Source organism: Rutidosis leptorrhynchoides, chromosome 9, assembly GCF_046630445.1.
Source record: "Rutidosis leptorrhynchoides isolate AG116_Rl617_1_P2 chromosome 9, CSIRO_AGI_Rlap_v1, whole genome shotgun sequence".
Taxonomy (NCBI): Eukaryota; Viridiplantae; Streptophyta; class Magnoliopsida; order Asterales; family Asteraceae; genus Rutidosis; species Rutidosis leptorrhynchoides.
The window spans coordinates 31509648-31530243 of NC_092341.1; the positions used below are offsets into that span (position 1 = coordinate 31509648).

The 20596-nt window shown below is 33.3% G+C and overlaps 2 protein-coding genes across 2 annotated transcripts in view; both read left to right on the forward strand.

Annotated features, from left to right (window-relative positions):
* Nucleotides 1–1559, forward strand: part of LOC139867905 (uncharacterized) — a 119925-nt gene extending 118366 nt beyond the window's left edge. Inside the window, exon 2 of the mRNA XM_071856250.1 lies at nt 485–1559. Within this exon, the coding sequence (XP_071712351.1) occupies nt 485–1559 (1075 nt within the window). The remainder of the gene's footprint in view (nt 1–484) is intronic.
* Nucleotides 1560–1682: 123 nt separating this feature from the next.
* Nucleotides 1683–2471, forward strand: LOC139867906 (uncharacterized mitochondrial protein AtMg00810-like). The gene is made up of 2 exons (XM_071856251.1): nt 1683–1770; nt 2050–2471. Exons 1-2 carry the CDS (start codon nt 1683–1685, stop codon nt 2469–2471), a joined length of 510 nt encoding a protein of 169 aa, XP_071712352.1.
* The last annotated feature ends 18125 nt before the right edge of the window (nt 2472–20596 follow it).

Consider the following 20596-nt stretch of genomic DNA (forward strand, 5'->3'; position numbering starts at 1 on the left):
TTACGAACAAACTATAGCTCACCAACATTCGTGTTGACTTTTTAAGCATGTATTTCTCAGGTGCTTAGACGTTGTTGCTTCCGCTATTAGACTTGCTGTATTAGTCTTGGTGCTATAGACTTGTTGTTACAGACTCGCTGTGTTAGACTTCCGCTGCATTGTTTAGAGATGTCTCAAAGCATGGAACTTTTATTTTGCATTCACAACTTATGTTATTTACGAGCTATGGTTTTGTAATGACCTTTGTGTCACGTACTTATGTTAATGCTCTCTATTCATAAAAGCACGTTATCTTATGTAAAACATTTGACATCGGTAAAGACATTACCTTTTTAAACAGCATGTAGTATTATACCGTGTAATGGACCTGTTGTTGATGATCTGTACACGATGGTTTTGTACGGGGCATCACATTTGGTGGCCATATAAAGTACCTACACAAGGCAAATATAGGTATTTTTTTTACTATAGTTGATGATTGTAGTAGAGCCACTTGGATTTACTTAGTTGTCAACAAAGGTGACTGTTTTGAAAGGTTTAAAGTGTTCTTAAAGTTTGTGAGTACACAGTTTAATAAAACTGTTAAGATTGTCAGATCTGACAATGCTTTAGAATTCATAAGAGGACAACTTGGAAGTTATTTGTCAAAAGAAGGGATTGTGCAGCAAACTTGTCCTAATAGGCCTCAACAAAATGGTAGGGTTGAAAGAAAGCATAGGCATATCTTAGATATTGCTAGGGCTATTAGATTTCAGTCAAGTCTTCCATTACAATTTTGGGGTGATTGTGTGATGACAGCTGTTTACTTGATCAATAGAATAGCTTCATCTATTTTGAAAAACAAAATTCCCTATGAAATACTTCTCAATAAAGTTCTAACTTATAATCATTTGAGAGTATTTGGTTGTCTAGCAATTGCAAGTAATCCTTCAAGAAACATTGACAAATTTAGTGAAAGAGGTGTTCCTTGTGTATTTCTTGGATATCCAGCACATCAAAAAGGATATAAATTGTACAACTTGTTAACTAAAAGTACATTTATATCCAGAGATGTACTTTTTTATGAACATATCTTTCCTTTCTCAAAGTCCACGCAAGGTCAAATACTACATCCTCTGTATATTGATGGGTTACCTGCTCCTGAAAGACATGTCAATAGTTATGATGATATTCACATCACTGCTCAAGATCAAACTACTACTTCTACTCACACTGTTGTTGATGAACCTTCCACAAGTCAAAGTCAACCAACTTTAAGAAGGTCAACAAGACAGTCAAATTCTCCAGTTTGGCACAAAGATTATATTGTGCAGCAAGGTAATGATGTTCTCAGTCATGTTCCTATGGCTAATCAAGTTACCTCTTCTTGTCTAGAAGCTACATTTGAAACATACATGACTGCCTTAATGGCAAATTCAACTCCTAGATCATTTAAAGAGGCTATCCTTGATAAAGAATGGTGTAGTGATATGAATAATGAGATTCAAGCATTAGAATCTAATGATACATGGGATATCACTTATTTGCCTAAAGACAAGAAAGCTATACCTTGTCACTAGATCTATAAAACCAAGTTGAAGGCAGATGGTTCCATTGATAGAAAGAATGCCAGGTTGGTTGTTGATGGTAACAGACAAAGAGAAGGAGTTGACTATAATGAAACTTTTGCTCCTGTTACTAAAATGGTTATAGTAAGATCTTTGTTAGCTGTTGCTGCAAAATTCAACTGGAACATTTCTCAAATGGATGTTTCAAATGCTTTTCTCCATGGTGATCTCTTAGAAGAAGTTTATATGAGAATGCCTTTGGGGTATGCAGGAAAAGGGGAGTTGGTTCAAAATATTTCTCCCATCAAGTCTAAAGTGTGCAAGTTAAAAAAATCATTGTATGGATTAAAACAATCACCAAGGCAATGGTTTGCAAAGCTCACTTCTGCTCTTTTATCTTTTGGGTATTCACAATCTAAGGCTGACTATTGCTTGTTCACTAAAAGAGATAAGTTTTAGTTTACTGCTATTCTTATCTATGTGGATGATTTGTTGATAACAGGAAATAGTAATATCCATATAGAACAGTTGAAAGAACAGCTAAAGACTCAGTTTCACATGAAAGATTTGAGAAATGTGAGCTATTTTTTAGGACTGGAGGTGTCAAGATCTAATGAAGGCATATTTGTTTCACAAAAGAAATACACTATGGATTTGTTAAAAGAGTATGGTGTACTCAATTGCAGACCATACAAACTGCCTTTAGAACCTAATTCAAAGCTACAAGCTGATGTTGGCTCTCCTTCACAAGATCCAGAAATTTATAGAAGACTTATTGGTAAGCTTATATATTTGACTATCACCAGGCCAGATATTTGTTATAGTGTTCAAGTTCTTAGTCAGTTTATGCAGAGTCCTACAAGTGTTCATTTCCAAGCTGCCAAACACTTGTTGAGTGATCAAACATATTTCCGCCTAGGATAGAAACACGCTTGAGTGCAATAGAGGAGGGTTTTATTAGTTCATCAGCGTTAACCTCTATTCCGGTTACCGTGATAACCCTAGCCGAGATGATGATCTTGGGAGGGTGGCTAAGGGCTGATCGCCGACCGATGGAAGGCGCTCCGATTGGCGGCGAAGGGAAAAACCCTACCAAGAGTGGTAGGTAAAAACCCTAGAGAAGAATGTGTATTGATAGAATACCCTAATTGATTGGTGACCCCTCTATTTATAAGAGGGAATTAGGGTTTAGGAGGGAGACTTGACCGCAACCCATGGACCAAGCCCAATTACTCGGCCCGATGGGCTCCGCACATCATCAAGTCCCCCAAGTTCGGTGTGACATATTAATGTCATATTGAAGTTACAAATATGCCACCGCAAATAACTCATCACATAACCCGCACCGACTATGAAGTCCAATGCATAACGAATCCACAGTAATGTGATGTCGGGATGTAATAATTTCGCATGCCATGCAGTCATGAGGTGAGCGGGGATCCGTAGGGTGGAACCCTACACAGTACGGCCTACACATCATAACTATGCGCGACACAGCCCCGCGCATTGCAATCATGCGTGATACGACCAAATGTGACGCATGCATGTTAACCACTCGCGATGCATCCTTGCGTTTAACGCAATGCAGTGATGCGAGCATGCTAACTTCCACTACCATCCACAATGCACAAAGTAGCGATGTAGCAAAAACAAAACTGAAGGGATACTGATAGTATACCATCACTCCCCCCAGTTCGGTATGAAATGTGAAAACATGTCATGGTGAACTATAAATAAGACCACGTTAAAGTGACATCATGTATCAAGTAGCTGATCAGAACTCGTAGTTGTATACAAGGCATCTCAAACTCGCCGAGTCCGATCTCCGAGTCATAATGAGGCATCCCTACCACATATTTGTGAGGGGTATCAAGTAACCATGCACTTACACAGCGTAATCATGGACTTTTATGCATGTGTATGCATGTGATTGTAATTGCATATCATCGCGAATTAAGACAATTCACACAATGTGCGCATAAGTTGACCAAAACTTATGCACAACTTCGGGTGCTGCGTAAAATAAACCAATATTTTGACAAAAAGCCCGTGTGCGAGTTGTGATGACCCGGGAATTTCCGACCAAATTTAAACTTAATCTTTATATGTTTCCGACACGATAAGCAAAGTCTGTAATGTTGAGTCTCAAACTTTTTAAACTGTTTTAAAATATTCATTTAACCCTTGAAAACTATTCACGAACAATTATGTGTAATAAATATGTAAATATAAATATGTATGTATATATATAATGATTTGACTTAATAAAATACAAATTTATCATTTGAATTAAATAGATAAATAATTTACAAAATAATCAAATTGTTATTAGAATGAGTCTATCCAAACATGATTCCTGTATACAATAAATATTGTAATGTATATAAATTATATAAATATTAAATAAGTTATAAGCATTACATAATTTATAATGTGTAATATATGTATTAAATTTAATTACAAGTTAATATATATATATATATATATATATATATATATATATATATATATATATATATATATATATATATATATATATATATATATATATATATATATATATATGAGGTTGATAAGCATAAGTTGTTATATCAATATTATTAAAATTGCTTTCATTATTATTAATATTAATGTTAAAAATAATACTAATATATGTATGTTATATAAAAAAAATAATAATAATAAATAAATAAATAATAAAAGTTGAAACATACAAACTTATCTACAAATTTAAAATATTACATTATTATTAAAAGTATAATTATTATGATAGTTATTATTAATATTAACTGTATTATATTTTTTTACTATTAATATATTATCAATATTACAATTATTATTAACTTTTTATTTATATTAATATTATTATTATTAATAATTATTAATTATTATTTATAATATTTTAGGCACTGCCAAATATATATAACGCATATCAGATACCTAAAGATTTGTCATTTTCACTTTTATCTTTTCTTTTATTCTCGTGAACAAGGGTGGACTTTTCTTCACAGCTAAACAACAAATCACTCAATTATTTATGTTATGTGATCCTTCAATCAGTGTTAAGTATTATCTGTTATAATTATTCAAGTTGGTAGATTAAAAGAATTCAATTGAATAAACAGAAAGATCTCGTCCCTTCTATTCTTCAACTCATAACTTCATAAATCGATTTCTAACCTTTTTCAAAAATGTAAAAGTGTAGTTCTATTAGGAATTACTCATTGAAACTATCTGGAAAGTTTCAATTGCTAACTCTTAAAATCAAGCACGAATTTTGGAGTCAAAGTTATCTTGAAAAAGTCAACAGTCGAGTTCTTCAGCAAAATTCGAGTTCAATTCGAAATATTAGATCAAATTGAGGGTACATTTAGTTTATACGTTTGATTTAAAACCACTTTCATGTAGAAACTTTAATCTGAAACGTTCTTAAAATAAAGATTGGAGATTGAATTTTTTTTTTCTCAGCGACACATACAGCAGGTCTTTTTTTGTATTTTTTTTATTTCGCTTCCTAATAATACAATCATTAAATTATTGATGATTCTAATTATTTTGAAGAACCTAAAAACCATTTTGTAAATTGTGGTTTTGATGGATAATTGTTCCTGGTCGATTTCAAAGTGGGAGATGAAGAAGAAAGGGGAGAAACAGAATGAAGGTGTTAAATATAATTAGGAACGGTTATAAATCAGAAAAACAAATTTGGTCGATTGGTTAAGGGTGTTAGTGATGGGCGAGAGGTCTCGGGTTCAAACCCGTCTTGGTGCAGTTTCTTTTTAGGAGGCTTAGAAGGTAGTTCTTATTATTTTTTATTTTTTTGTATCAACTATTTATCATTTTAAGTATTATTATCATCATTGAGATAATTGTTATCATTAATATTATTATTATTATTATTACTAATGTTATAAACATTAGTATTATTATTAGTAGGATTGCTATTATTGTTATTATTATTATTAACTAGTATTATTGTTAAATGTAATTGTGATTATCATTACTTCAATGTTATCAATAACTTAGTTATTATTAATAGAAGGTATTATCATTATTATGATTATTATTATTAGTGTTACTATGAAATATAACACAAAATATCATTATTTTCATTAATAGTAGTATTATATCATCTTATAAGTATTAGTATTATTATTATTAGGTGTTATAAATATATTGATTACTATAATTATTATTATTATTATTATTAAACAAAAGTATAGTTATTAACAATATCATTATTATAATTAATAATATCATTTTAATAAAGTTATTATTAATGTTATTAGTAAATTATTAATATCAAAACTATCAATTTTTTTTTAAACAAATAAATATTTTGTACTTAAAATACACTTACTACATATACTAAAATTATATTAAAATACCATATAATTACATATATCAACTTTATTAATATTAGTTACATAAATACATACAAATAACAAAACTATCGATTTTTTTTAAGTATAACATTTAAACATTCACGTATATAAATATGGATATATTAATATACTATATGAATATTAATCATTTTAAATATATACACAAATTAATTATATGAAATAAAGAGATAATAAATAAATTTGTTCGGTTATGATTATATGTATTAATAAATATACAAATGATATAGGTTCGTGAATCCGAGGCCAACCCCACAATGGCAATATAGTCATACGTATTTTTACTACAAAATACATTTGGTGAGTTTCATTTAATCCCTTTTTACTCTTTACATTTTTGGGCTGAGAATACATGCAAATGCTTTATTAACTGTTTTACAATATTTATATGCGTGAGTTTCATTAATTCCTTTTTAAATGCTTTTGCAATATATATTTTTGGGACTGAGAATACATGCGCTGCTTTTATAACTGTTTTTACGAAATAGACACAAGTAATCGAAACTACATTATATGGTTGGATTATCAAATCGAATATCACCCTATATAGTCTAGTAATCTAAGAGTTAGGGAACAGAAACCCTAATTGACGCGAACTCTAAAGATAGATCTATCGGGCCCAACAAGCCCCATCCAAAGTACCGGATGCTTTAGTACTTCGAAATTTATATCATGTCCGAAGGAGGATCCCGGAATGATGGGGATATTCTTATATACATATTGTGAATGTCGGTTACCAGGTGTTCAATCCATATGAATGAATTTTTTGTCTCTATGCACGGGACGTATATTTATGAGAAATGGAAATATGAAATCTTGTGGTCTATTAAAATTATGAAATGATTATTTATGTTAAACTAATGAACTCACCAACCTTTTGGTTGACACTTTAAAGCATGTTTATTCTCAGGTACGAAAGAAATCTTTCGCTGTGCAATTACTCATTTTAAAGATATTACTTGGAGTCATTCATGACATATTTCAAAAAACGTTGCATTCGTGTCGTTGAGTTCATCAAGATTATTATTAAGTCAATTATATTTGGATACATTATGAAATGCTATACATGCCTGTCAACTGTCGATGTAATGAAAGATTATCTTTTCAAAAACGAATGCAATGTTTGTAAAATGTATCATATAGAGGTCAAGTACCTCGCGATGTAATCAACTGTTGTGAATCGTTTATAATCGATATGGACTTCGTCCGGATGGATTAGGACGGGGCGTTTCAGTTGGTATCAGAGCGGTGGTCTTAGCGAACCAGGTTTTGCATTAGTGTGTCTAACTGATAGTCGTTAGGATGCATTAGAGAATCTGGACTTCGACCGTGTCTGCATGTCAAAAGTTTTGCTTGTCATTTTTGTCGAAAATCATCTGTTTATCATCCTTAAGAATTTACCTGCTTATCATTCTTAGTCTAGACACATCTTGCTGCAATGATTGCATGAATAGTGTATAGACAAAATTCGTATCTTAGCATATCTGCTAATTCATATCTTAGCATATATGTTATTGTTATCTTTGCCTGACAACTTCCGTAGATTCCTTCGTAACTTATGGGATTTTAGTATTATATATGCATATGTAAATTATGTATTGCAGGGTACTAATCTACATCCTATAATCTATTTCTTATCGAAAATCCTTCATCTGATAGTACGAGATGAATCCTGTAACCAGTTCGAGTCCCTCAGATTCCGATAGCTATTCCGATAGTTATTCCGACAGCTATTCCGACATAGACGTTCACCTAAGCTCCGAAAATAGCGTCATCGGCATGAATCAACCAATTAGCCATTATCAATTCATCTGATGGGTTCATAGTCGACTTAATTAATAGAAACGCGCAGAAGGCAATCCCTTCCACCAACCGAATTCACCTCTTGACAATGAACCTGAAGCGTTTACCGGCGAACCTGTTTGAGACACCATTTTCAGTCTTATTTCCAGAGTAACTCGACAAGATTATATTCTATCCACAATTCTGAACCCTATTCATCTGCTTGTTTCGACCGACAATCATCTTGGAATAATAGGAGAAGTCAACGAACTTCGCGCTCGAATAATCAATCTGGAGAATATGGTAAAAAATGTACCAGCTTCAGCAACATCATCGGCACCAACAGTACCATCAGTAATAGCACCAGTACCATCAACAATCCATGCCTCAACATCTCATTATGTACCTCGAGTATAATCATCGTTCTACGTATCGTTCTACATCGATTATCTTCTTTCTTCATGACGATTAAGTAATCTCTAAATGTTTTAGAGATTATGTATTCTAGTTCTAATGGTAAACCAGACGAGTTTAATATCACATTGACTCATTAAATCCATAATTACGTCTGAAAAAAATATATATGTATATATGTTTTCATAAAGATTGTAATTAAAATTTTTATTGTACAAACTGTTAATGGTGAAAATATTTTAACGGGTAGGTAATAGCCGAGGAATATTTAGATTTCACATTAATAAGTTACACTGTACATTCTTCGAATCTGATTCAACAGTCATTTACTATCCTATTTACATCTACCGATATACGAATCCGTTCACCACAGAATAACCATTTTCATTCAAATTCAATTTCATATTTAGATTTTAACTTACCAGAATCCAACAAGTGGCATAATGAAGAAATAATAAACACAATAAAAATTGATTAGAAATAGACTAATTAACAACATGAAATTCTATTAAGAATCCACGCTAACAAAATCCTAGCTAACTGTTCCTAGCTAACTGTTAATTCCTTATTACCATTTAATTTATTTATCGCAGTTTAATTATCGCAATTTATATTCTCGCAATTTTATTTATCGTCATTTAATTTCTATTATTTACTTTACGCACTTTAGTTATTGTCATTTAATTTCTGTATTTATTTTTCGCACCTTAAATATCGGGACACGTATACAAGGTTTTGACATATCATATCGACGCATCTATATATATTATTTGGAATCACCATAGACACTCTATATGCAGTAATGATCGAGTTCTCTATACAGGGTTGAGGTTGATTCTGCAATAATATATATAGTTTGAGTTGTGATCGAGTCTGAGACGTATACGGGTCACGACACGTATTAATTAATTCGAATATTATATATTAAACTATATATATGAATTATTGGACTGTCAACTGTGGACTATCGACTGTGGACTAATAACATTAAATAATTAAAATGAATTAAAATATTGATTATAATATATGAAACTAAACAATTCTTTAAGTTTGCCACTTGATTTCGTCTTAAACCTCATTTGTATCTTCACGATTACATTCTACGTTCAAACCTTTCATGATTCTTGAAAACACCTCAATCGAGAGGATGAACCAACCGCACTTCACCTACGAAAGGAAAGATTTATGCATATAGTTATGCACCTAAGAAACTCTCGACAACTGAGTAAAATTTTAACACGTAGCCGCGTTAGATCCTTTGGCATTTATTAGCAAAAATAATTTTGCGACCCCTTTTCAACGTAGCCAATTTTGTCACAGCTCCAGCAAGTCAACTTCGACTTTTAATTCAGAGAAACCTTACTATAATCCTGAAATAAATACGATTAACCTTTTGATACCGGAGAATTCTTTTATATTCCACCATATTACCAGCAGACGTACCAACAACCTCGTTGCTTCTTGGCTTAGATCTCTCTGACAAATCATTATATTTATTCATTGAAACTCTATCATATACTCATCCGCATCTAGTAACGAGAACTGCCATACCAATTATTGGGAATCAGCAATCAATACTTTGAAAACTCACATCATATCTACATCAACAGTTATATGTATGACATTTATCTCTTAGAATTATGATCTCTCATTCTGAAATTCTGAAAAGAACTCTGTCACAAATCAATACTATGAATGTTGAAAAAGTTGAATGAAGCAGCAGAAACCATAGACAACCGTAAACGACCTTAATCATTGGAAGTTTAATGATAAAGAATAATATGTTGGAAAAGCTCAGAAACGTTGGAACTGGAAAACGGATAGAGATAACCATGAAGGAGACTAAGGACAAATACAAGGACCATACCCTATATTCAAAGAATCCAGATAATTCTGGATCCGTTGAAATCTTTAGAGAATATCTTGCTCCGAAGTCATCTTAAAATCTTGCGGAAAATTTTCCTCCATCAACCATCGAACTTAGAAATTCCAAAATATCATCATCAATATCTTCGATATTTCTGAGGATATTTTCATAAATATTCTCGTTCAAAATTATATACCTCTTCGTGCTTCCTGTGTATCATTATATTGGAAACATTCAATAGAAAATTTAGTACTGAAAAGTAGATTATGTGAAACTATGAAGAAAGTCGTGGACAAATCACAAAGAATAAGTCTGACTTCAAAGAATTCAAATGATTCAATGTCTGCTAAGGTCTTTAGTGAATATCTTGCTCATTACTCTAAACCCTTGCAGACAATAGTTTCTATCATCCTCTGATCTTAGATATTCCGAGATATTATCGTATCTTTCATTATAAATATCCTTCATATTCTGAAGATATTTTTATAACTATTCTTATCTGAAATCATTAATCTCTTCGTACTATCAGTGTTACATCATATAGAAACTGTTAGTTTCTATATTCTGTAAACTTTCGAGCTTAACATATGAAAGCTATTGAAGTAATGTTGGGAACTGATGCATGAGTTAGTATAATATAATGACATTTGATCAACGTGATTATATTACAGTAAGTCATGCTGAGTTCTAATGGGACATGATGGTTCACAGTAGATCATACTACCATCATGTGTCATGTTACATAACTCTTTCATTCTAATTAACTTCTGAACATATCAAGAAAGTATATTCTTGATAGCTCTATTCTCAATGATTCTGGTAATTTGACGAATCAAATCGTGCTATTACGTTCTTTCTTGATTATAACATTAAATTCATTCGAAACTTCATACTTACAAATTCTAGGCCATTACTCGTTTTACTAGAGATCGAGAGGAGATTAAAAAGACGAAGAGCTCCGAAACATAAAGGAAAATATAAAACTCGGCAACAACACTGAAATTACAATAATCAAAAATTAAAACATCACGACAATCAAACTACTCGTCGTCGTCAATTGTCATCTACAAAGTAGCATTCACCAGTCATTTCACCATCCGTAAGGTACTCTGGAGACATCGGTATCTCTCTTGATGCCTCAACTGCTGCTTTAGCTAATTCATCGAGGTAACGATAACCCAACGTCTCTTCATCTTCAAGAACCGCATACAAAGAAATGCGTTTACCGCGATCTTCAATGGTATCTTTTATAAAGTACCATTGATCATCGGTACACAGAAAACTTGCCCTACAATCCGCATCATAATCGTCTTTATAAAAGAACACAGACGTGAATTCATACGGAACTTTTTCCTTCAGAAAGGATAGAAAGTCTTGTAAACCAACATCACGAATGTCAATATCTTCAAACGAAATACTGTCGCCCCACTTATATTCCTTCATTTGATTATGGAAATCATCTCTGTAATGAACATCGAATGAAACAATCATTGGGGGAAGTGTTAACATTTTGCAGTTTGAGAGTGTTTGATTTTGATTTTGAGAAAGGTGGAAATATAAAAGAAATATATGTTTGAGTGTATAAAATGAAGTATATGGTTGGTGTTTTTATAGTGTAAAAGTGACCGTTGGGATAGCCGTTGGAAATTATATTTTTTTAATCTTATTTTACTAACGGCTAAAAAAAAAAAAATTTGGGCAAGTTTTTGGGCGACGGTAGACGATGCCCGTTGGGACCTCTCTCATGGTAGTTTCATTCGTGCTCTTCGAATAATCGAATTATTTTATCTGTATTATTCTGTAATGATGAAAACTCCATATATCAACAAATATTCGTCATGAAAACATTTTTATTGTTAGTCATGACCACCTCACTCAAATTTCGGGACGAAATTTATTTAACGGGTAGGTACTGTGATGACCCGGGAATTTCCGACCAAATTTAAACTTAATCTTTATATGTTTCTGACACGATAAGCAAAGTCTGTAATGTTGAGTCTCAAAATTTTTAAACTGTTTTAAAATATTCATTTAACCCTTGAAAACTCCCGACGATTCACGAACAATTATGTGTAATAAATATGTAAATATAAATATGTATGTATATATATATAATGATTTGACTTAATAAAATTCAAATTTATCATTTGAATTAAATAGATAAATGAAATGTCCCGTTCTTATTGATTAAAAACGTTCCATATTAATTGATTTCGTTGCGAGGTTTTGACCTCTATATGAGACGTTTTTCAAAGACTGCATTCATTTTTAAAACAAACCATAACCTTTATTTCATAAATAAAGGTTTAAAAAGCTTTACATAGATTATCAAATAATGATAATCTAAAATATCTTGTTTACACACGACCATTACATAATGGTTTACAATACAAATATGTTACATCGAAATCAGTTTCTTGAATACAGTTTTTACACAATATCATACAAACATGGACTCCAAATCTTGTCCTTATTTTAGTATACAACAGCGGAAGCTCTTAGTATTCACCTGAGAATAAACATGCTTTAAACGTCAACAAAAATGTTGGTGAGTTATAGGTTTAACCTATATATATCAAATCGTAACAATAGACCACAAGATTTCATATTTCAATACACATCCCATACATAGAGATAAAAATCATTCATATGGTGAACACCTGGTAACCGACATTAATAAGATGCATATATAAGAATATACCCATCATTCCGGGACACCCTTCGGATATGATATAAATTTTGAAGTACTAAAGCATCCTGTACTTTGGATTGGGTTTGTTAGGCCCAATAGATCTATCTTTAGGATTCGCGTCAATTAGGGTGTATGTTCCCTAATTCTTAGATTACCAGACTTAATAAAAAGGGGCATATTCGATTTCGATAATTCAACCATAGAATGTAGTTTCACGTACTTGTGTCTATTTTGTAAATCATTTATAAAACCTGCATGTATTCTCATCCCAAAAATATTAGATTTTAAAAGTGGGACTATAACTCACTTTCACAGATTTTTACTTCGTCGGGAAGTAAGACTTGGCCACTGGATGATTCACGAACCTATAACAATATATACATATATATCAAAGTATGTTCAAAATATATTTACAACACTTTTAATATATTTTGATGTTTTAAGTTTATTAAGTCAGCTGTCCTCGTTAGTATCCTACAACTAATTGTCCACAGTTAGATGTACAGAAATAAATCGATAAATATTATCTTGAATCAATCCACGACCCAGTGTATACGTATCTCAGTATTGATCACAACTCAAACTATATATATTTTGGAATCAACCTCAATCCTGTATAGCTAACTCCAACATTCACATATAGAGTGTCTATGGTTATTCCGAAATATATATAGATGTGTCGACATGATAGGTCGAAACATTGTATACGTGTCTATGGTATCTCAAGATTACATAATATACAATACAAGTTGATTAAGTTATGGTTGGAATAGATTTGTTACCAATTTTCACGTAGCTAATATGAGAACAATTATCCAATCTTGTTTTACCCATAACTTCTTCATTTTAAATCCGTTTTGAGTGAATCAAATTGCTATGGTTTCATATTGAACTCTATTTTATGAATCTAAACAGAAAAAGTATAGGTTTATAGTCAGAAAAATAAGTTACAAGTCGTTTTTGTAAAGGTAGTCATTTCAGTCGAAAGAACGACGTCTAGATGACCATTTTAGAAAACATACTTCCACTTTGAGTTTAACTATAATTTTTGGATATAGTTTCATGTTCATAATAAAAAACATTTTCCCAAAATAACAACTTTTAAATCAAAGTTTATCATAGTTTTTAATTAACTAACCCAAAACAGCCCGCGGTGTTACTACGACGGCGTAAATCCGGTTTTACGGTGTTTTTCGTGTTTCCAGGTTTTAAATCATTAAGTTAGCATATCATATAGATATAGAACATGTGTTTAGTTTATTTTAAAAGTCAAGTTAGAAGGATTAACTTTTATTTTGCGAACAAGTTTAGAATTAACTAAACTATGTTCTAGTGATTACAAGTTTAAACCTTCGAATAAGATAGCTTTATATGTATGAATCGAATGATGTTATGAACATCATTACTACCTCAAGTTCTTTGGATAAACCTACTGGAAATGAGAAAAATAGATCTAGCTTCAAAGGATCCTTGGATGGCTTGAAAGTTCTTGAAGCAGAATCATGACACGAAAACAATTTCAAGTAAGATTTCAACTCGAAATAAGATTGTTATAGTTATAGAAATTGAATTAAAGTTTGAATATGATTATTACCTTGTATTAGAAAGATAACCTACTGTAAGTAAAAAAGATTTTTTGATCTTGGATGATTACTTGGAATGGATTTAGAAAACTTGGAAGTAAACTTGCAATCTTGGAAGTATTCTTGATTTTATAAAACTAGAACTTTTGAAATTTATGAAGAACACTTAGAACTTGAAGATAGAACTTTAGAGAGATCAATTAGATGAAGAAAATTGAAGAATGAAAGTGTTTGTAGGTGTTTTTGGTCGTTGGTGTATGGATTAGATATAAAGGATATGTAATTTTGTTTTCTTGTAAATAAGTCATGAATGATTACTCATATTTTTGTAATTTTATGAGATATTTCATGCTAGTTGCCAAATGATGGTTCCCACATGTATTAGGTGACTCACATGGGCTGCTAAGAGCTGATCATTGGAGTGTATATACCAATAGTACATATATCTAAAAGCTGTGTATTGTACGAGTACGAATACGGGTGCATACGAGTAGAATTGTTGATGAAACTGAACGAGGATGTAATTGTAAGCATTTTTGTTAGGTAGAAGTATTTTGATAAGTGTCTTGAAGTCTTTCAAAAGTGTATGAATGCATATTAAAACACTACATGTATATACATTTTAACTGAGTCGTTAAGTCATCGTTAGTCGTTACATGTAAATGTTGTTTTGAAACCTTTAGGTTAACGATCTTGTTGAATGTTGTTAACCCATTGTTTATTATAACAAATGAGATGTTAAATTGTTATATTATCATGATATTATGATATATAATATATCTTAGTATGATATATATACAGTTAAATGTGGTTACAACGATAATCGTTACATATATGTCTCGTTTCGAAATCATTAAGTTAGTAGTCTTATTTTTACATATGTATTTCATTGTTAATACACTTAATAATATATTTACTTATCATTTAACATAATTAACCAAGTGTATCAATATCTTAATATGATTCATATGTACCTAGTAATACGTTGTTATAACGATAATCGTTATATATATCTTTTTCGAGTTTCTTAAATTAATAGTCTCATTTTTATGTATATAACTCATTGTTAAAATACCTAATGAGATACATACTTATAATAAAATCATGTTAACTATATATATAACCATATATATGTCATCGTATAGTTTTTACAAGTTTTAACGTTCGTGAATCACCGGTCAACTTGGGTGGTCAATTGTCTATATGAAACCTATTTCAATTAATCAAGCCTTAACAAGTTTGATTACTTAACATGTTGGAAACATTTAATCATGTAAATATCAATCTCAATTACTATATATAAACATGGAAAAGTTCGGCTCACTACAGTACCTACCCGTTAAATAAATTTCGTCCCGAAATTTTAAGCTGTTGAAGGTGTTGACGAATCTTCTGGAAATAGATGCGGGTATTTCTTCTTCATCTGATCTTCACGCTCCCAGGTGAACTCGGGTTCTCTACCTGCATTCCATCGAACCTTAACAATTGGTATCTTGTTTTGCTTAAGTCTTTTAACCTCACGATCCATTATTTCGACGGGTTCTTCGATGAATTGAAGTTTTTCGTTGATTTGGATTTCATCTAACGGAATAGTGAGATCTTCTTTAGCAAAACATTTCTTCAAATTCGAGACATGGAAAGTGTTATGTACAGCCGCGAGTTGTTGAGGTAACTCAAGTCGGTAAGCTACTGGTCCGACACGATCAATAATCTTGAATGGTCCAATATACCTTGGATTTAATTTCCCTCGTTTACCAAATCGAACAACGCCTTTCCAAGGTGCAACTTTAAGCATGACCATCTCTCCAATTTCAAATTCTATATCTTTTCTTTTAATGTCAGCGTAGCTCTTTTGTCGACTTTGGGCGGTTTTCAACCGTTGTTGAATTTGGATGATCTTCTCGGTAGTTTCTTGTATAATCTTCGGACCCGTAATCTGTCTATCCCCCACTTCACTCCAACAAATCGGAGACCTGCACTTTCTACCATAAAGTGCTTCAAACGGCGCCATCTCAATGCTTGAATGGTAGCTGTTGTTGTAGGAAAATTCTGCTAACGGTAGATGTCGATCTCAACTGTTTCCGAAATCAATAACACAAGCTCGTAGCATGTCTTCAAGCGTTTGTATCGTCCTTTCGCTCTGCCCATCAGTTTGTGGATGATAGGCAGTACTCATGTCTAGACGAGTTCCCAATGCTCGCTGTAATGTCTGCCAGAATCTTGAAATAAATCTGCCATCCCAATCAGAGATAATAGAGATTGGTATTCCATGTCTGGAGACGACTTCCTTCAAATACAGTCATGCTAACTTCTCCATCTTGTCATCTTCTCTTATTGGCAGGAAGTGTGCTGACTTGGTGAGACGATCAACTATTACCCAAATAGTATCATAACCACTTGCAGTCCTTGGTAATTTAGTAATGAAATCCTTGGTAATGTTTTCCCATTTCCATTCCGGGATTTCAGGTTGTTGTAGTAGACCTGATGGTCAGCTTTGACCTTAGAACACGTCAAACATTCTCCTACATATTTAGAAATATCGGCTTTCATACCTGGCCACTAAAAATGTTTCTTGAGATCCTTGTACATCTTCCCCGTTCCAGGATGTATTGAGTATCTGGTTTTATGAGCTTCTCTAAGTACCATTTCTCTCATATCTCCAAATTTTGGTACCCACATTCTTTCAGCCCTATACCGGGTTCCGTCTTCCCGAATATTAAGATGCTTCTCCGATCCTTTGGGTATTTCATCCTTTAAATTTCCCTCTTTTAAAACTCCTTGTTGCGCCTCCTTTATTTGAGTAGTAAGGTTATTATGAATCATTATATTCATAGATTTTACTCGAATGGGTTCTCTGTCCTTTCTGCTCAAGGCGTCGGCTACCACATTTGCCTTCCCCGGGTGGTACTGAATCTCAAAGTCGTAATCATTCAACAATTCAATCCACCTACGCTGCCTCATATTCAGTTGTTTCTGATTAAATATGTGTTGAAGGCTTTTGTGGTCGGTATATATAATACTTTTGACCCCATATAAGTAGTGCCACCAAGTCTTTAATGCAAAAACAACCGTGCCTAATTCCAAATCATGCGTCGTATAATTTTGCTCGTAAATCTTCAATTGTCTAGACGCATAAGCAATCACCTTCGTCCGTTGCATTAATACACAACCGAGACCTTGCTTTGATGCGTCACAATAAATCACAAAATCATCATTCCCTTCAGGCAATGACAATATAGGTATCGTAGTTAGCTTTTTCTTCAATAACTGAAACGCTTTCTCTTGTTCATCATTCCATTCAAATTTCTTCCCTTTATGCGTTAATGCAGTCAAGGGTTTTGCTATTCTGGAAAAGTCTTGGATGAACCTTCTGTAGTAACCAGCTAGTCATAAAAACTGGCGTATGTGTTTTGGAGTTTTTGGGGTTTCCCACTTTTCAACAGTTTCTATCTTTGCCGGATCCACCTTAATACCTTCTTTGTTCACTATGTGACCGAGGAATTGAACTTCTTCCAACCAAAATGCACACTTTGAAAACTTAGCGTACAATTCTTCCTTCCTCAATACTTCTAACACCTTTCTCAAATGTTCACCGTGTTCTTGGTCATTCTTTGAGTAAATAAGTATGTCATCAATGAAAACAATGACAAAGTTGTCAAGGTATGGTCCACACACTCGGTTCATAAGGTCCATGAACACAGCTGGTGCATTAGTTAAACCAAACGGCATGACCATAAACTCGTAATGACCGTAACGTGTTCTGAAAGCAGTCATTGGAATATCATCTTCTTTCACCCGCATTTGATGATACCCGGAATGTAAGTCAGTCTTTGAATAAACAGACGAGCCTTGTAGTTGATCAAATAAGTCGTCGATTTTCGGTAGTGGGTAGCGGTTCTTGATGGTAAGTTTGTTCAACTCTCGGTAGTCGATATACAATCTGAATGTACCATCTTTCTTCTTGACAAACAAAACAGGAGCTCCCCACGGTGATGTGCTTGGTCGAATGAAACCACGCTCTAAAAGTTCTTGTAATTGGCTTTGCAGTTCTTTCATCTCGCTGGGTGCGAGTATGTAAGGAGCACGAGCTATTGGTGCAGCTCCTGGTATAAGATCTATTTGAAATTCAACGGATCGATGTGGGGGTAATCCCAGTAATTCTTTCAGAAATACATCGGGAAATTCTTTTGCGACGGGAACATCATTGATGCTCTTTTTTTCAGTTTGTACTTTCTCGACGTGTGCTAGAACAGCATAGCAACCTTTTCTTATTAGTTTTTGTGCCTTCAAATTACTAATAAGATGTAGCTTCGTGTTGCCCTTTTCTCCGTACACCATTAAGGGTTCTCCTTCTTCTCGTACAATGCGAATTGCATTTTTGTAACAAACAATCTCTGCTTTCACTTCTTTCAACCAGTCCATACCGATTATCACATCAAAGCTCCCTAACTCTACTGGTATCAAGTCAATCTTAAATGTTTCGCTAACCAGTTTAATTTCTCGATTCCGACATATATTATCTGCTGAAATTAATTTACCATTTGCTAATTCGAGTAAAAATTTACTATCCAACGGCGTCAATGGACAACTTAATTTAGCACAAAAATCTCTACTCATAAAGCTTCTATCCGCACCCGAATCAAATAAAACGTAAGCAGATTTATTGTCAATAAGAAACGTACCCGTAACAAGCTCCGGGTCTTCCTGTGCCTCTGCCGCATTAATATTGAAAACTCTTCCGCGACCTTGTCCATTCGTGTTCTCCTGGTTCGGGCAATTTCTAATAATGTGGCCCGGTTTTCCACATTTATAACAAACTACATTGGCATAACTTGCTCCGACACTACTTGCTCCGCCATTACTCGTTCCGACACCATTTGTTCCTTTCGTTCTATTAACCCCTGGTCCGTAGACCTCACACTTCGCCGCGCTATGACCATTTCTTTTACATTTGTTGCAAAATTTGGTGCAGAACCCCGAGTGATACTTTTCACACCTTTGGCATAGCTGCTTCTGATTGTTGTTGTTGTTGCGGTTATTATTGTTGTTGGGATGATTGTTGTAGTTGTTGTTGTTGTTGTTGTTGTTGGGCCGTTTGTTGTAGTTGCGATTGATGTTGCGATTGTTGGGATAATTGTTGCGATTATTGTTGTAATTGTTGTTGTTGTTGTATTGGTGATTCTTATCACTGTTTTCCTCCCACTTTCTTTTGACTTGCTTCACATTGGCCTCTTCAGCAGTCTGTTCTTTAATTCTTTCTTCAATCTGGTTCACTAGTTTGTGAGCCATTCTACATGCCTGTTGTATGGAGGCGGGCTCGTGTGAACTTATATCTTCTTGGATTCTTTCCGGTAATCCTTTCACAAACGCGTCGATCTTCTCTTCCTCATCTTCGAATGCTCCCGGACACAATAGGCACAATTTTGTGAATCGTCTTTCGTACGTGATAATATCAAATCCTTGGGTTCGTAACCCTCTAAGTTCTGTCTTGAGCTTATTGACCTCGGTTCTGGGATGGTACTTCTCGTTCATCAAGTGCTTGAATGCTGACCACGGTAGTGCGTACGCATCATCTTGTCCCACTTGCTCTAGATAGGTATTCCACCATGTTAACGCAGAACCTGTGAAGGTATGCGTAGCGTACTTCACTTTGTCCTCTTTAGTACACTTACTTATGGCAAACACCGATTCGACCTTCTCGGTCCATCGTTTCAATCCGATCAGTCCTTCGGTTCCATCAAATTCCAAAGGTTTGCAGGCAGTGAATTCTTTATAGGTGCATCCTACACGATTTCCTGTACTGCTAGATCCAAGGTTATTGTTGGTATGTAGCGCAGCCTGTACTGCGGCTATGTTTGAAGCTAGAAAAGTACGGAATTCCTCTTCATTCATATTCACGGTGTGTCGAGTAGTCGGTGCCATTTCCTTCAAAATAGTCAAATGGAACAAGTTAATCATACAGAATATTAAGAGTAGTTAATAGTATTTCGTAGCATAATATGAACTCATTTATAAAAGCTTTTTCTTCATATTAGCATTTTATAAGTTTAAATTCGGGTAGTACCTACCCGTTAAGTTCATACTTAGTAGCTAATATACAATTCAACTACTACAATTCTATATGAAAAACTGATTATAATAATATTTCGCGTTCAAACTTTTATACAATATTTTACAAATTACAATACCGCTTATTTTACATAAAGCATGAAATATAGCACACAATAACTTTGATACAAGATAGTTGTGAAGATAATTCTAGCTAGTACACAAGTCGTTCAGCAAAGGCAATAAAGACACGTAATTCA